General features: G+C 44.9%; 1 protein-coding gene across 1 annotated transcript in view; it reads right to left on the bottom strand.

Moving 5' to 3' along the window:
• LOC141273238 (cartilage oligomeric matrix protein-like) overlaps positions 1–18,946 on the bottom strand; it is a 1,071,601-nt gene that overhangs the window by 88,450 nt on the left and 964,205 nt on the right. The window contains exon 14 of the mRNA XM_073684814.1: positions 5,665–5,843. Coding sequence (XP_073540915.1) covers positions 5,665–5,843 — 179 coding nt within the window. The remainder of the gene's footprint in view (positions 1–5,664; positions 5,844–18,946) is intronic.

Here is an 18,946-nt window from a genome sequence, read left to right as displayed (position 1 = left end):
TTCATGACTACCTTACATGAAGTGACTGCTTGGGTCATCATCTTGCCCTCTATGTTTGTTCCCCCCTCTTCTACCCTTTTCTATTTCATTATTATACTATGATCATTTATTTTCTTTCCTCTTTGGGTGTGTATATAACACACATATATATACTCAAATCTATATGCATAGATTCTTAGATTTAGTGACGTGTGTATATATATATATATATATATATATATATATATATATATATATATTATATATCTTGGAAACTATAGATGGCCAATATATATTATTTATCATCTGATTATATGTGAAGTCTTTTATGTCTATATTTGCACTTTCGGATTAAAGTATTTTTAACTTGTCACTTTGTCTTCCACAGCCCTCACTGTCTGAATTGTGTCCCATACATTCCCTTCATATTTCTAACACAAAATAAATATCATTCTCATCATCTTACTTATCACATTTTCACTGAATTATCACAAACAGAAACTTCTCTGACACATATTATTAGGCGTCGAGCTGTTGCTGGATTTGAAATGGGTTCAGAACCTTCTGTGGTCTCCTATTTCGGTCCAGCCGGGGCTGATTCTGCTCAGCTTCAACCTCAACGCCTACCTGGTGCACGAGATTGTCTCTTGAGTAGTGTTGAGCGATACCTTCCGATATCAAGAAATATCGGATCGGATTGGATCGGGCCAATACCCAAAAAGTATCGGATATCGCCGATTCCGATACCGGAAATCAATGGGACACAAATATCGGAATGAAAATAAACCCTTTCTTTCCTTGTAGGTTAATTCTACATGTAGGAAAACAACTAAGAATAATGTAGAATGTATTACATGAAAAGCCGGCAATTCAGCAGCGGCATATACCGGTACCCGACAATTTATAACAGAAAGAATAGAGCTTCACACATAGATTAGATAGATAGAAACATGTCAGTCACATATATATGAAGTACAGTGACAGTGTTGCTTACTGTACTTGTCATTTAGTGTAAAGGATTTATTAAAAAAAATATTAGTGTTTTCATGCGTGACCCCATAGGATGCGCCAATTCTGGCACTTAGCCTCGCTCTTCCACGCTGCCCTGGTGCGGTGGCAGGGGGTAATAGTGGTGGGGTTCATGTCAGCGCCAGCTGCCATGAAGCCCAGGTTAGTAATGATGGGCGTCTATAAGACACCCCTATTACTAACCTACAAAGTGTTAAAAAGAAAAAACACACACTACACCCAGAAAAAAATAATTTATTTGAAATAAAACACACCATTTTATTTAATTCTTAGTTTACTAAAGAAAAATAGTTACCTGTCCACGTTCCTGCGCTGATCTCCCATGCACAGCTGTCACATCTGGAGATGGTGCCAGCTGTGCATGGCTGCTGTAAGCTCACACTGCCGGGAACACGTCCGCTCCCGGCAGCGGGAGCCCCTGACTGAGGTCACCGGAGTGCATTCAGGCAGCACAGCTCCGGAGACCTCCCTTACGGCACTGCTGTACCGTGGGAATTTCTCACGATACAGCAGGGCCGTAAAGGAGCTAACCGGAGCAGCGCTGCCTGAACTCCGGCGAACCCGCTTATGCAGTGACGGGGCGGCTTTACGGCCCCATCATTCTAGCGGCGGCAGCGGTTCAGAGCGGTCACATTCTATGTGGCTGCTCTAAACTGGAGATCTTCGTGGGACACTCGTGGACTACTACGGAGGGGTAAGGATAAGGTTGTGGTTTATTATTTTATATTTTATTACAGGAGATCGATGGCTTCAGGGAATTAGGTGTCTAGGTGAGTATAGGTGTATTTTTTTATTTTTTACTTTATTTTAGGTGGCGATCGGCGGGGACAGGTAATGTATAAACTAATTTATTGTAGGTAACCACTGGCCACCAATGAAATGTATTTAAAATTTATTGGGGACACAGTAGGGCAATTTAAATAGCAGGATCAGGCTGATGGGAACTACTGCTCCCATCGAGCTGATACTGCTGGCACGAGTGGACGGGAGACAGACATAGGCCGATGGGAGTAGTAGTGTCACATCGGCCTATGTCTGCCTGCACGTACACACCCGCAGACATCGCACAGACACCGCACACACTCGCAGACATCGCACAGACACCGCACACACCCACAGACATCGCACAGACACCGCACACCCGCACACACTCGCAGACATCGCACAGACACCGCACACACTCGCAGACATCGCACAGACACCGCGCGCACACTAATCATGACGGGCTGATGGTCTGGGAGGTGAGGCTGACCTGTGCGGCCGTGGGAAAGTTCATGTGAGTTCATGCAATGCAGTCAAACATGAACTCACATGAACCCTCTGAGGGTACCGTGGCTACTTCAAATGAACAGCTGATCGGCATCAGCTGATACCTCATTTGAAATAACGGGCGGGAAAGCGCAGCACAGAACGCGAAAGCTGGCGGTGAAGTCTTTTCACTGCCGGCTTCCCCGCCCGGGTCCTTCGCTCCCCGCTCCTTGGTGCTGTGCTCCCCGCCCGGTCCTAACTTACGATCGGGATGGGAGGTGGCGAGGGGAGCGGAGGATCGGGGTGGGAGGCTGCGGGGAAGCAGTATGGGGCTGTGTGATTGTTTAAAAGCCGGTGGCTTTTTACCGCCCGCCGGCTTTTAAACAATCAGGAGAATTCTCCCACGCTGGGATGGCATTCTGATGACAGGCTGGATCGCAGCTGAGCGCTGCCATCCAGCTTGTCATCCTTCAGAGACACTGCAGAGCGCAGGCATTATGGGAACTTCCGATTCCGGTATTCGATATTGTAAAAGTATCGGAATTAAGTATCGGAATTCCGATAACACGAATATCGGCCGATACCCGATATTTCAGTATCGGAATGCTCAACATTACTCTTGAGCATTTGTGCCTAGCAATGTTAAGCATAGGTTGCGGAGGGAGACAGGGCTCTTGGAGTCGAAGTCCAGGATTCGCCGCACTGAGCATGCCCGTGACCTGGCGGACCGTGATTGGTGGTTTGACAACCACCAGACACAGTGACCTGGCACCGCCTGATTGGTCCACGGGTGGCGTCACCAATGGTGCGACGGTGGGCAGGGCTTAGTCTTTAAAAGGCCTGCCCAAAAACATGGCGGTGCTCTCTGATCATAGAGCATGTGATGCTGTTGTGTGGATGACTGTGTTCCACGTAGTTTCCATAGGCAGGTTTAGTGGAAATAGGCAGGCTAGTGGAAATAGGCAGGTAGCTTCGTCTTGCAGTCTGGCTCTGCCAAAGGGGTCGCCTAACACCCCGAGCAGCCTGCAGACGTCCTATCCACGGCTATCGCCTGTCAGCCACGTGGAGTAGTACCCTTCAGTCCAGTAGCACGCCGGCTGGAGGCACGTGTACCCGTCGGCGTAGTCACACATGCATCCTTGCGCCACCAGTGTAGTTCCTGTGCAGTAACAGGACTAAAGATAGTTTTTCACCGCATATCTCTCGTGCTGCTAACGGAGATTGTGCGAATTGCTATACCCATTCCCGTGTGCAGTAACACGGAAGAGTTTATCATTTAAGCTGGTTGCTTTCCTTTTCACCCAGAAAGTGTTCGGCAGCAGTCCACCAGGCTGCATCGCGGACCCCGGGGTCGGTTGCGTTCCATTATAATAAAGTTGTTTGCAACCGCCCTCCTAACACATATATTTACTTATTTACTTTTCTTAGTGTTATTTCTTTTCACAGTTATTTTGACAGATATATATACTTTTACACTTCCCAAATGCCTCCCCCCCTTCTTCCTCCTCTTTTTTTCCTCTCAGGTCACTTCACATGTATGATTATGTTGCTCTTGTCTCTCACCCATATCAGGTCATCAATCTCTATATATCTATATTTATATTTACTTTCAACTTTCAACATTGCATTTCATTTTATTTAATTTTCTTTATTATTTTTACCACATATTAATGATTCATTATGTTATAGTTTTCTTATTTTTACTTTTTCTATTCATTATTATTTTCTATTTTTAATTATGATTTATTTTTTATTAAACTTTTTTTCTTACTTTTGATTTTATATCTTCCTACATGGTGAATAATATATATAAATATGTATGAATAAGAAAACACAAAGATGAGGTAGTAAATATTTAGGTCTTCTTCTCAGTATGTACTAACTACTGATGTTTCGATCTTGTTGACCGATACACGGTATGGTTCCCCTTTACTATGATATGGGTTTTACCCAATTAATCACTAGAACCTTCTGTTGCGCATAGGTCTCCGGACTGAAGTTTCTATGTAGGTGACTTCCAGGACCTTTTGTTGCTATAACGCACAGGTCATCTGACACTGCATGTGGCCTGACTCAGGATGTGCGCCTGTGCGCTGTACTTCGGCACCGTCACATTGGGTCTGCGATGATGCGCATGCACGCGGCCGTGGACTGAATGCGGCCGGGCCAGGCTGCAGTGCGCATCATGAACTTTGGTTGCAGCACTATGTGACATGATTGTCACCTGACCGTATATATTCTTTTGGCGCATGTGCGGTATCTAACTATGCAGACTATTGTGCATACTAATGTAATGTACCCAATGTATCTGCACACACACCGGCATCAGCATGCATACACTTGGAGGTACCTAGTTTGTTAGCTGTGTTCATTATGTGTTTTTGTGTGCACCAGCCTATTGGCTGTTGGTACTTTAAAATGTTGGGTTGATCTCACCAGTCACCCCTGACAAAACAACTGTGAAACGTGCGTCGGGTGCCTGGTGGGTGAGTATCCGTATTATGTTTATACCTTGCATTTGATGTACTCCGTAATGGATATATTTGAGTATCTATCGCCCTTTAAATAGTGATTCTCTGCATTTGATGAACTTAGCAATTTAATATACTATGTAATTTGTGTTTATGGGATTCCCCTTTATCTCTCTTGATGTCTATCAATGTAATTTCATGGTGACTGTATGACTAGCCATATTGAAGACTTTTCCCTATACTAATTACATACCATACTCGTCTGTCACCTTATAATCTTATATCTTAAAACTCTCAGGTTTCCCTCAATGCAAATGGGGTACTCGCCCATGGACCTGTTTGTTTGTGTATATTGTTAATGTTTGGAATTTTCTATATGATGTTATATTTATATCTAATAAAATTAATATTTTTTAACCATTTCATAATTAATGTCCTGGCACAATTCTTTTGTTTTCAGTATTGCCAAGTACCTTTTAATCAACAGATCTTGAAATAAAAATATGTTCCATAATTAGAAGTGTTAAAAAAATGTCCCTGTGCTGATGTACTCTTATAAATGTGCCCCTGCTGTGTACTGTGTAATGACTGTGTCTGTGTTCGGAACATGGTCTGATCATACCACATCTCCTGGGCAGTGGAGGAAGCAAAAGAGTATATAGAAAGAATCTTAAGAGTCACTTTAAACTTTCAATTTTCCAGGCCTCTCAGGGTGGCTATATTTTTTAACATTTCTTTAAAGGTCTAAAGGTCGTACCTTTTTTTAATTTTGGAGATTTCTATGATGCAGATGCATACTTAATGCTTATTTTATTGACAACATGTGAGATATTTTATAAACATAGATGAAGTATCTGTCGGCATTTGCAGGTCCATATTATTTGTGCTTTTTTTGTATTTTACCAATGGAAACAGCATCTACATTTTATCGGAATACCTCATTTAAAACAATCCAGTTTGGATCAATTTGTGCATCTCCTTCTGGGTCCAATACAACAGTTTGGTAAGCTCTGAAGTCTGTAAGCGTGATTTCTGCATTGTCCGGACAGACATCCACTTTGTCAATCACCAAATCTCTGTCAAAATCTCCTTCGCAAGCGTCCCCAATACCATTTCCTAAAAAAAGAAAAACACTTCTAAAAACTGTATTATTTTTTAATATAATGAGAATTCTTTATGATCCAACAGCACAATTCCAAAAATGATATCCCCTTTCTCCCCTTTGGTAATTTTGTGACACAGATGACAAGTAGACATTGACTTGTATGCATATTAATACAAGCAAGAAATACAAAAGGCATGAAAATATTGTGACCTATCAACTGCTGCAATTTCGCCAAAACAGTGACATTGTTTTTGTGCAACAGGTACGTATATTTAGCATTACACAAAAACTCGTATTTTAGTGCTGTGAAAGAGAACGGATTCAGTTTCTTAGGAAGGCTTGGTGTGTATACATCAGTAGTGTATTTTTCGGACTATAAGATGCACTTTTTTCCTCCAAAATTTTGGAGGAAAGTGGGGAGGTGCGTCTTATAGTCCAAGATATATATTAAAATATATATACTGTGGCTGTGGGTGGTGGGGGGAGCGGCAGCGGTGATGAGTGGGGCACAGGAGCCACCTGCTGTAGCCTACACTGTGCCCGCTACTAAAGAAAATGAATATTCATTGCTTCCCACGTTCATGGGTGTGGGGAGCAGTGAATATTCATTTTCCTTAATAGCGCCCACAATGTACCTGCAGTCTGGCTCCTAGTATGTATGGCACCCTTCATCCCTCTTCCTGGTATGTATTGCACCATTCATCCTGGTATGTATGGCCCCCCCTCATCCCCATCCTTGTTTGTATGGTACCCTTCGCCCCTCATTCTGGTATTTATCTAAGTCTGTGGCATTGTATGCACAGATGTGTAATTTATTTTTTGGAATGTAAGCATTTTTCACTTTATATCAGCACACATTGATTATACAAGTTTATTCTTGGTCCAAGCACCTGGCTTTTTTTTCATGCATGCTGCTGATGTTTCCCTGCCTCCCCCTTATTTTATTTTATATTTTTTAATTTGTCTTACATGTTTTTTATTTTTATTGTTGTCATGTGATGTCTTTATACCCAATAAATTTATTATTGTTAAACTTTATATGTGATAGTTATAATTTATTCCCAGATAGGTTTTCTAGTTTAGTATTTTTTAACTATTTGGGTTTTGCCTTATTGTAGCCTTCATATATATGGAATTATGTTCTTCCTGTTATAGGTTACATTCCCCTATAACAGTGTCAGCAGCAGACTCCCTCCCCCTTAACGGGGCATCATGACCACATTTTTTGCTTAATTTTTTTTCTATTTTCCTCCTCTAAAACCTAGGTGCGTCTTATGGTCCAGTGCGTCTTATAGTCCGAAAGATACGGTATTTCCTTTTTGTAACAGTACTAAAAACTGTTGTCAACTGCGCTCTTCTTTTAGGCTATGTGCACACTGTGCGTTTTAGATGCGTCTTCACAGCGTTTTTTCCGTGCGACAATGCACCAAACACTATAGGTAATCCATGTGCCAGGTAATGCAATGACAATCCTGAAGTGTTGTGCACATGATCAGGAATTTTTCTGTCAGGATTGTTGCGTTTAAATCCGCAGCATGTCCATTCTTTTGAGTGTTTTTGCAGCGTTTTTCACCCATAGACTTGAATTGAGTCAGTCAAATCCGCAGCATAAACGCAGGTATAAAAATATTTGCAGATTTGCTGAGGATGTTTGCTGCATATTTGACTGACTCAATTCAAGTCAATGAGTCAAATACATCGCAAAAATGCACAAAGAATGGTACCCGAGCCGGAGAAGAAGATTACTCCTCCCATCATCCGGGTGCCGCTCCCGCTGATAACAGCGGAAGCAGGCACAGCTGAGGGGAAAAGTAGTCTCCTAAGTCGGCGTCTGTGCGCGGTGTTAAAAAAAAAGAGTAAAAATCTATATTAAAATAAAAACACCTTTCATTCTCACCTGTCCACTGTCCTCCTGATGTCCACCGGTGACCCGATCACCCGGCTGTACACTGACAGGAGCACAATCGCACCCGGCATTGTACATTGCTGTGCTGCTGGGGCTGAGTTCACCAGAGTTCATCACAAGATCAGCTGAGAGCTCCGGGACCTTATTTACGGCACCGGTGCTGTGTGGGAATTTTCCCATGCAACACTGATGCAGTAAACTAAGTCACCAGAGCTGATCAGCTGATATTCAGTTGATGAACTCAGGTGAACTCAGCCCAGCAGCACAGCGATGTACACTGTGCAAAAGACTTTATTCTGGCTGTGTCTTTATTGAAAAGCTGTCAAAACCCTTTATTACGGGGTTAGTAATGGGGGCATCTTATAGACGCCTCTCTATTACTAACCTGAGCTTCATATCAGCCGCCAATACAAGGCTGACATGAACCCCAACCTTATTACTCCATTCACCATCGTTACACGGCAGTGGGAAGAACGGAGGCTAAGCGCCAGATTTTGCGCATCTTGTGGATGCGCCATTTCTGGGGCTGCTGAGAGCTGATATTATTAGCCGCGGAGGGGGCTAGTATTCATTGCCCCCTCCCTGGCTATTAATATCAGCCTGCAGCTGTCTGTCTAACCTTTTCTGGTTAGATTTTATAGGGTGATCCTACATCAATTTTTTTCTGGGGTTCCCCCGAAATCTAGCCAGTAAAGGCTAAGCAAACAGCTGTGGGCTGTTATTAATAGCCTAGGAGCATTTTTTGGCTAATGGCCCCTTCCCCGGCTACTAATATCAGCTCTCAGCGTTTGGCTTTTTCTCTGCTTATGAAAATGCCCCGGGAGCCCATGCCATGTTTTTAAAATTTTAGGCTATGTGCCCATGATCCGGAGGTAGCAGCGTTTTGGAAGCAGCATATTTTTGCTGAGTCCCAAATGCTGCGTTCTATCGAACGTAGATAAATCCACATGTGTTCACTGAACCATACAGATTTACTACATTCAATACATTCTAGTGGTCAAATTTCTGTTATGGAGACTAGTGACTCCGCATGAGGATTTGACATGCTGCGGTCCTGAAAGACAGGGTGGAGGTGTTGGTTTGCTCCTTTCATCACAATGTGCTTTCCAGGTCATTCCCCCGGTTCCCTTACTTATGTTTCCTTACTTTGTAGTCCACACCGTCAGACTCTTCAAACCCTTATCCCTGTGAGTGGCGGTTGGGTATCGCACTCCAGGCTCCTCCCGCCAGTTCCTGAATCACTTTGCAACCTGGCTTCCTCACTTTCTATCCTGTGACATCCCCACCCTCATCATGGGAGACTTTAACATCCCCATCAATGATCCCCTCTCCCAATCTGCCTCTCATCTACTTTCTCTAACCTCCTCATTCGGCCTCTCACCGTTTACTAACTCTCCTACGCATGAAGATGGGAATACTCTGGATGTAGTCTTCTCCCGTCTCTGCTTGCTGCATGACTTTACTAATAGAGATGAGCGTTGTTCTACTCGAACTGTTCGCCAATCTCAAATTCGAGCTGTTTTGGGCGGTGTTCGAGCCGTTCGGCGAACACGAACAATTTGAGAAAAATTCGGCTGTTCGAGGTTATGTTCGATAACTGTTCGTGCACCAAAATCATAACTGGATTTTTTCTCAGTAATGATGAAAATTAATGTTAATACGCAGTTTGAGTGTACAGCGGGGTGGGGGGAGGGGCAGGGGATGGATCTCTGCAGGAACAATGAAGATCTCCATTTTTTTTTCTCTTTCCCGCATTTGCAGTGGGGAGGTGCAATCTGTCAGCCTATCAGCAGCGCACACACGGAGCGAAGTGCTTTTTTTCACACAAGCAAGGGCATGTGTCATTGGCAGTGTATGTCACATGTCCTTGCCCTATAAGACCAAGCCATTTTCCCCGTCGCCACCATTTTCTCACTGCTGCAGCTGCGTGTTAGACGGCACCGCTGTTGCTGTGTGCGCTATACCTTGTTAATTTCAAGCCAATTTTCGCACAAATCTACAGATAGCTTGGGAGTAGGGAATAGTTGTGATTGCAGTCCTTTTAAGGACTAGGTTACAGCATTTCCTACGACTTTTATCAGGCAGGTCTGTGCTCTTAAATAGATAGATTGTGGGAGTAAAGACTAATTGTAATTGGAGTCCTTTTCAGGACTAGGTTACATCAGTTCCTATCAGTTTTTGCCAGGCAGGTCTGTGCCAGTGCTGTGCAAGTTTTTTTTACAGCATTTGGCTGAATCTAGCAAAGCTAATCCTTTTTGGCCTATTGCAGAGTGTGTTAGTCAGTGGAGTAGCCTATCTGTGTTGCAACATATACCACCTGTGTATAGAATACCAATTTTTTTACTGCACCTAGTGAAGTAAAATCTTTTGGGCATAGCATCATTCTATTAGTCCATCTATACTGACCTCCATCAGGTTGCAAATTGAATATAATTTTTTTCTGCATCTAGCTCTGAAAAAATATTGGGCTTCTAGCTGTGTGTGGGACTTGTTCTATTAATCCATCTATACAGACCTCCATCAGGTTGCAAACTGAATATATTTTTTTCTGCATCTACCTCTGAAAAAATATTGGGCTTCTAGCTGTGTGTGGGACTTGTTCTATTAATCCATCTATACAGAACTCCATCAGGTTGCAAACTGAATATATTTTTTTCTGCATCTACCTCTGAAAAAATATTGGGCTTCTAGCTGTGTGTGGGACTTGTTCTATTAATCCATCTATACAGACCTCCATCAGGTTGCAAACTGAATATATTTTTTTCTGCATCTACCTCTGAAAAAATATTGGGCTTCTAGCTGTGTGTGGGACTTGTTCTATTAATCCATCTATACAGACCTCCATCAGGTTGCAAACTGAATATAATTTTTTTCTGCATCTACCTCTGAAAAAATATTTGGCCTTCTAGCTGTGTGTGGGACTTGTTCTATTAGTCCATCTATACTGACCTCCATCAGGTTGCAAATTGAATATAATATTTTTCTGCATCTAGCTCTGAAAAAATGTTTGGCCTTCTAGCAGTGTGTGGGACTTGTTCTATTAGTCCATCTATACTGACCTCCATCAGGTTGCAAACTGAATATATTTTTTTCTGCATCTACCTCTGAAAAAATATTGGGCTTCTAGCTGTGTGTGGGACTTGTTCTATTAATCCATCTATACAGACCTCCATAAGGTTGCAAACTGAATATATTTTTTTCTGCATCTACCTCTGAAAAAATATTGGGCTTCTAGCTGTGTGTGGGACTTGTTGTATTAGTCCATCTATACTGACCTCCATCAGGTTGCAAACTGAATATATTTTTTTCTGCATCTACCTCTGAAAAAATATTGGGCTTCTAGCTGTGTGTGGGACTTGTTCTATTAATCCATCTATACAGACCTCCATCAGGTTGCAAACTGAATATATTTTTTTCTGCATCTACCTCTGAAAAAATATTGGGCTTCTAGCTGTGTGTGGGACTTGTTCTATTAATCCATCTATACAGACCTCCATCAGGTTGCAAACTGAATATATTTTTTTCTGCATCTACCTCTGAAAAAATATTGGGCTTCTAGCTGTGTGTGGGACTTGTTCTATTAATCCATCTATACAGACCTCCATCAGGTTGCAAACTGAATATAATTTTTTTCTGCATCTACCTCTGAAAAAATATTTGGGCTTCTAGCTGTGTGTGGGACTTGTTCTATTAGTCCATCTATACTGACCTCCATCAGGTTGCAAACTGAATATAATTTTTTTCTGCATCTACCTCTGAAAAAATATTTGGGCTTCTAGCTGTGTGTGGGACTTGTTCTATTAGTCCATCTATACTGACCTCCATAAGTTGCAAACTGAATATAATTTTTTTCTGCATCTACCTCTGAAAAAATATTTGGCCTTCTAGCTGTGTGTGGGACTCGTTCTATTAGTCCATCTATACTGACCTCCATCAGGTTGCAAATTGAATATAATATTTTTCTGCATCTAGCTCTGAAAAAATGTTTGGCCTTCTAGCAGCGTGTGGGACTTGTTCTATTAGTCCATCTATACTGACCTTCATCAGGTTGCAAACTGAATATAATTTTTTTCTGCATCTACCTCTGAAAAAATATTTGGGCTTCTAGCTGTGTGTGGGACTTGTTCTATTAGTCCATCTATACTGACCTCCATAAGGTTGCAAACTGAATATAATTTTTTTCTGCATCTACCTCTGAAAAAATATTTGGCCTTCTAGCTGTGTGTGGGACTTGTTCTATTAGTCCATCTATACTGACCTCCATCAGGTTGCAAATTGAATATAATATTTTTCTGCATCTAGCTCTGAAAAAATGTTTGGCCTTCTAGCAGTGTGTGGGACTTGCTCTATTAGTCCATCTATACTGACCTCCATCAGGTTGCAAACTGAATATATTTTTTTCTGCATCTACCTCTGAAAAAATATTGGGCTTCTAGCTGTGTGTGGGACTTGTTCTATTAATCCATCTATACACACCTCCATCAGGTTGCAAACTGAATATATTTTTTTCTGCATCTACCTCTGAAAAACTATTTGGGCTTCTAGCTGTGTGTGGGACTTGTTCTATTAGTCCATCTATACTGACCTCCATAAGGTTGCAAACTGAATATAATTTTTTTCTGCATCTAACTCTGAAAAAATATTTGGCCTTCTAGCAGTGTGTGGGTCTCATTGTATTAGGCCATCTATACCAAGCTCCACCAGCTTTTCAATTAATAATAATTTTTCGCTGCATCTAGCCCTGAAAATAATTTTTCTTCCCAATAGTGGTAGCAATAGAAATATGGGGCGCGCTCCTGGCTTACAAAAATATACGCTTCATAACAAAAAACACCAGCTTAGCGCACTGCATTAATAAGATGGCATCATCGTCTCTCCCAGTGCTAGGCCTACTACCCAGGCTAGCATTCCTGTGCCTAAAACACAATGTATGGGTCCGCGCTAGCCACTATGCTGAGGGGTCTAAAGCTGCTGCTAACGCTTTATAACAATTCAATTGGCAGATTTTCACAGAGCTCTTCCACAATGCCCACCCATCGGGACAACAGTTGCCCACCTTCCCTATGGGATCTAGTGGCGAATAGTTGATGCCATTAATCAGAGCGTCAGTTGCCCCGTCGACGTGGCAAGCATACGGTAAGGCATGGGAAGAGTGGACACGACTAGTAGCAGGCAGACGGGTTGACCAATGTGAACAAGCCAGATCACAAGTCACCATAGAATTTCTCCACCAGCTAATGATGAGGGGCATATCAGGGGCGTCAGCGCAGCGGTGTCTGACCGGAGTAGCATTTCACTTCCAACTACTGAATTGGGGAGATGTGACAAAGATTCATCATCAGACAATCCATAAAAGGGTGGAAAAGGGGTCAGCCAAGTCAGGAGTGTAGACGTCCCATCCCGTGTCACTAAAACTGATTTCTCACATCATATCCCTAACACCATTAACATGACACTCACAATTTGAAGCAACACTACTGTCTACTGCATTTGTGATCGCCTTCTTCGGGGCGCTATGCATAAGCGAATTAGTCCCTCAATCCAAAATTAGCACCAGTGGAGGCTTATTACACCAGGACGTAGTCATAGGCAATAATGCAATACGTCTACGCATACACAAAACGAAAATGGTTCCAGCGGGCAGGAGCACTTGGGTACTTCTACAACCCTCAAACGGTACACTGAGTCGGGTAACCATAGTAAAACCATATCTAACCATCAGATCACAAAGTAATTTGTTCCTATCACACATTGATGGGACGCCATTATCAAGATACCAGTTCCAAGCTATATTTAATAAATGCATAACATCGGCAGGGAACCACCCCAAAGATTACGGGACACACTCATTCCGCATAGGCGCGGCCACAGAAGCAGCAAGAGCAGGACTGTCAGAAACGGAAGTTCAGAGGATAGAGAGATGGTGATCCACGTGTTTGGCAAGATACATAAGACCGGACTTGTTATCCTAACGTGGTTTGTTTCTTTTACAGGTGACGCTAAGCCAACAGTGTGGGTGATAGGCCACTCGTATATATATTGGGAAGATTAAAGGGCGAAAGTCCGCCCAGGCAGGAGGAAATTAGAGTTTCATAACACATATTTCAACTGGAGAGGTATTAGAGGCCTGCTATGGCCACAGGTACTAATGGAGGTAATCAAGGTAGGGAGAGAGGCAAGATGTCTGGTCATCTTAGTTATACAGGCCGGGGGAAACAACCTAGGTCATCACAAGAGCGCATAACTAATGGAAATAATGAAACTAGACACTGAGCGCTTCAGAGAATTTTTCACAAAACTAGCTATAGTATGGTCAGAGATTGTGCCGATAGCGGTATGGCAAGGTGCGCGAGACATCACGGCCATCGAACGGACAAGGCGGGTAATAAATATTCGGATGGCAAAATTTAGAAGAGACAGAGGCGGTGTAGTGGTACGACACCGACAACTGGAAGGAGATAAAGCAGGCCTCATACGGCCTGACGGTGTTCACTTAATGGATATTGGACTGGACATATTCCTGTCAGGACTCCAGGACGGAGTGGAACAAGCGTTAAGAGTGATGGGTGGGGGTCAGAGTCCTGCATACGAGTACGCAGGATCCTCCGTGGCCTGGAAATAGAAAGGACATGTTGGAGAGTTACACTTGTTGGCCAAGTTGCCGGAGTGGAGACCCAGGGCATGCTGCAACAAGCTGAATTATTTTAGAAATAAAATGTCTTTCTAATGGAATGAGTATAAAGAGTTAATAAAGCTGTGACCGATCCTCACCCATCCAGTTGTATGAGTTACATTATTGTATTGTCAAGGAAAGGGGGGCGGTAGGGGGGCTGAGCGTCTGGGTTTGGTTGGGGGTCCCCACAGTCTGCCTAGGCTAGATGCATTTAAAAATTCTTATTAGATACACAGGCGGTGCAGCTTGCTTCGCAGCTGGGCTACTACGCCCAAAGTATTGCCTAGGCTAGATGCAGTTAAAAATTCTACGCTGACTAGCAGACACTGAAGATTTGGAGCAGACCTCTGAGTAAACAGCTCTTCAGACTCAATCATCTGTGTTACCCCAAGCCATAGTGTATGTAGTTTCTTACAGTTAAAAGGGGGGGGGGGGAGCGACCCAACCCACCTGGAATTGACGATGCCAACGTCACGTAAGACACAGCAAGGGGACTCCAAAAAGAGTTTCCATTTTTTCCCAAAATTGTGGCACAGGCACCACTTAACCCTAGAACGCATACCTGGGGCCTCGCAGTCCCGCCCTGTTAATTGTTTTCTATTTTCTGCAAGATTACTTTAGTTAGAATTTTGAAACTCTAGGTATTCTTCATGTATATAGTTGTTTGTCATTTGAGTTTGAGTTATTCAATGTTATTTGCACACGGGCCTAAAAGGCCCCAGGTATATGAAAGTGTAGATTTTTATGGTCATGCGTTCTAGGGTTAAGTGGCATCAATTGCCCCACAGTTGCTTAAAACGGTTGGTGAGGTGATATTACCAAATCCTCAAGCTTTTAGCCTCCCAAGGATAACACAGGATTAGAAAAGTCCTTGCGAATCCATGATTTGTTCATCTTTATGAACGTGAGTCTGTCTACATTCTCAGTGGACAGCCGCGTGCGCTTATCTGTCAGCACACCATCAGCAGCGCTGAACACACGTTCAGAGAGAACACTGGCTGCAGGGCATGACAAGATCTCCAAGGCGTGAGTGGCGAGCTCCGGCCATTTTTCCAGATTGGAATACCAAAATGAGCAAGGGTCCAGTGACACAGTCATGGCTTCGATGTTCACTTGGAGATACTCCTGCACCATCCTCTCTAGGCATTGACTATGTGTCAGACTTCTTGTCTCCTGTGGCCTTGCAAAGGATGGTCTAAAAAAGTGGTGAAACGATTTCACAAAATTGATGTTACCAGCAGATACTGTGTTACTGTTACGGTTTGAGTGATGAAGACTCGACAGTCCCGCGGTTGGCAAGTTAGAACTGTGAGATTCACTTCGTGCACCACTGGTGTTTTGTGGAAAAGCACATGTAAGATTCTGCAACAGCGTCTGCAGATACTCCTGCATGCGTCAATCCCTTTTTATGGCAGGAATTATTTCGGCAAATTTACTTTTGTACCGGGGATCTAAGAGTGTGGCAACCCAGTAGTTGAGATTACTTCGAATTCTGCAATCTGAGGGTCATGTTGCAGGTAGTGCAGCAAGAAGGCACTCATGTGTCTTGCGCATCCAGGAGGACCAAGTCCTTGTTGTGTTGGTAGCGAGGTAAGAATCATGCTTCTTTCCTCTGCCCTCTCCCCCCAACCTCGCACAACAGAAATGTGATCAAGGTCTCCCTCATCTGATGAGTCTTCCATGCCCATCGCCAGTTCATCCTCCACTTCTTCCTCGGCTCCTGCACCTTCCTCAACAGTTTGGCTGCTACCATGCGCCCTGTTTAATCCCTCTCCCCCACCCTCCCATGCCTGCCTCCATGGTGCTGCCAACCGTCTGGACCTTGGAGATGTTATCCCTTCCGCATACGACTCCTCCTCTACTTCCTCCACCTCCTCTTGTCCGACCACCTGACTCTGAATTCTGTTTAATGTGTGCTCCAGCATGTAAATCACCAGAATAGTTATGCTGATAATGGCATCGTCGTCAGCACTAAACATCTTCGTCGCCATTTCAAAACTGTGCAGAAAGGTGTGTGGCGCCCCTGAGGGTGCAGTCACCACAGAGTTACTGCATCTCACCCAGAGGTGTGGTATCTCACCCTCAGGTAAGGAAGGCGTATGGCTCGGGACCCTAACACCTGCATCCAACACATACCCGCAGTGGGGTTAGGGCGAGATTGCTCCTAAGGGAGAGCACAGTCCCAGGTCCCTAGCTGGTGGGAGGATCCTATGTAGTGGGTGCTTAGGGGAGCAGCTTAGGGGAGCACATGACAGGGAGAGTATAAATAGGAAGCCATCTTAGAAAGAGCAAGCCAGTCAGAGGAGGAAAAGTGACAGGAGCAGAGGCTCGGCATGAGCTCTGCTCCGGAGGCGGGCCTAGCCTGGGAGGCCCAGGACTGAAGGAGAGAAGAGAGGAGTGGGAGCAGGAAGGCTCCAGGAACCGAAGGGACCCTAGGGCTACGGGCCATGCAGAAGGCCACCTGTACTCCCGCTGCTACCAGGAGGTAGAGGGGTCAGGCCAGATAAGGGGAACCGGTCCCTCAACTAGAGGAGAAACAGCAAGGCTCAACTAGAAACCGGAGGCTGCAGCATTTCATGTACTGCAGGCAAAAGTCCACACCAGTCTCACTAAGAAGGTAGCCACATAGGACCCAGGGGACGGAACACAAGTCGCCCGCCAAGGCCCGAGGATACCGGATAGAAGTGTCACTGGGTGTGAGGTGCAGGGAGAAGGCCAGAGAAAGGACACACAGAAGGGGGTCCTGCTAAGTACTCCGGAGCTATCTGGGGGTGGACTGAGCCCCTCACTGAGTACGCACAGCACGACGGGTGAGATAGCTCTGGTACCTGTAATCTGGACTGAAACAACTGTGAGTAAAGATCTTGGGACTGCATCACACGGACTCTGTGTTCATTACTGACTCCCTGCACTACAACCACCATCATCCACCCACACTGCCCTGAAGCTACACTCTTCCTGTGGTGAGTAATAATACCATTGCAGCAAAACCACCAGCTTCAGAGGACTGTTCCGCAGCGGCGGCCCCTTTGGCCGCACTCCACAGGTGGCGTAGTCGGACATTATAAAATCCATATATACAAATTACCGTTGGATTGACCGCCCTGGGTCACGGACCGGGTCACCGCCACAGTGACTACAACCCCCAGCGTCTACCGGCCCGGCTCCGGGTACCCCACGGCCCAGGGGGCGCGTCAACTTCATAGGTCCCTGATCTGAGACCACTCCTGCTGTGTGATTTGCCCCACCTCTGGATCTCGTTGGCCCAGGCTATACGTCAGAAAGTATTGCACCAGGGCTTGTCGGTGCTGCCACAGTCGCTGCAACATGTGCAGAGTTGAATTCCACCGTGTCGGCACATCGCATTTCAGCCGGTGAACTGGCAGGCCCAATGACTTCTGTAGAGATGTAGGTCGTTGAGCTGCGGGATGCGAACGGCGGAAGTGAGCACACAGTGACCGTGCCCTCTGCAGAAGGCCATCTAGTCCGGGATAGTGGGCTAAAAATTTATGGACAACCAGGTTCAACACGTGAGCCATACAAGGCACGTGTGTAACATTGCCCCGGCGAAGGGCCGCACCCAGGTTTGCAGCATTGTCGCACACGGCCTTCCCTGGTTGCAGGTCCAGTGGAGACAACCATTCATGAAACTGGGTCTCCAGAGCTGACCACAAGTCCTCAGCTGTGTGACTCACATTTCCCAGACATTTCAAAGTAAACACTGATGCCGTTGAGCCCTGCTGCCAGCATAGTAAGGAGGTGCGCAGTTAGAAAGCAGGTGGCATTACCAGACAGGCTTTGGGTGCAGGTGGAGGACCGAGAGGAGGTTGAGGAGGCAGAAGCAGTGGAGGAACTTCTAGATAAAGAGGATTGACGTACAACTCGCGGGGACGGCAAGACTTGGACAGCAGCCCCTTGTCCTGCTGTCACCATAGTTACCCAGTGCCCTGTCAGCGACATGTAACGCCCCTGTCCATGCCTACTCGTCCAAGTGTCTGTGGTGAAATGCACCCTGTCACACACAGAGTTTCTCAAAGAAGCGGTGATGTTGTGTGCGACATGCTGGTGGAGCGCAGGCACACCTTTCTTTGAGAAGTAGTGCTGACTGGGCATCTGGTACTGGGGCACTGCGACGGACATAAGGTCTCAAAAATCCACTGTGTCCTCCAGGCGGAAAGGCAGCATTTCTGTAGCCAACAGCTTGCAGATGGTGAAATTCAACCTCTTAGCTTTCTCATGGCTAGGAGGAAATGGTCTTTTACTTGTCCACATCTGAGGGACCGAGGGCTGGCTGTTGTGCTTTGACGGGGTTGAGTAGGGTGTCCCTGGCAAACTGCCGGTCTGTGAGGAAGATGCAGGCGGACATGTTAGGTTGCCTTGATCCAAAGGTGGTGCTCTCGATGTCAGAGAGCTCTCAACACCAGCAGGTGTTTCCACTTCCCAATGAACTGACGACCTGCCAATCACACTGGCTGTTGCAGGTAAAGAGGTGGCAGGTCTGCGTCCAAAAACATGTGTGACTGCTGTCCCCCCAG

Source organism: Phyllobates terribilis, unplaced genomic scaffold (genome assembly GCF_046119375.1).
Source record: "Phyllobates terribilis strain yellow unplaced genomic scaffold, ASM4611937v1 Scaffold_1__5_contigs__length_1240528914, whole genome shotgun sequence".
Lineage (NCBI taxonomy): Eukaryota > Metazoa > Chordata > Amphibia > Anura > Dendrobatidae > Phyllobates > Phyllobates terribilis.
This window is presented reverse-complemented; position numbering and strand designations above follow the sequence as displayed.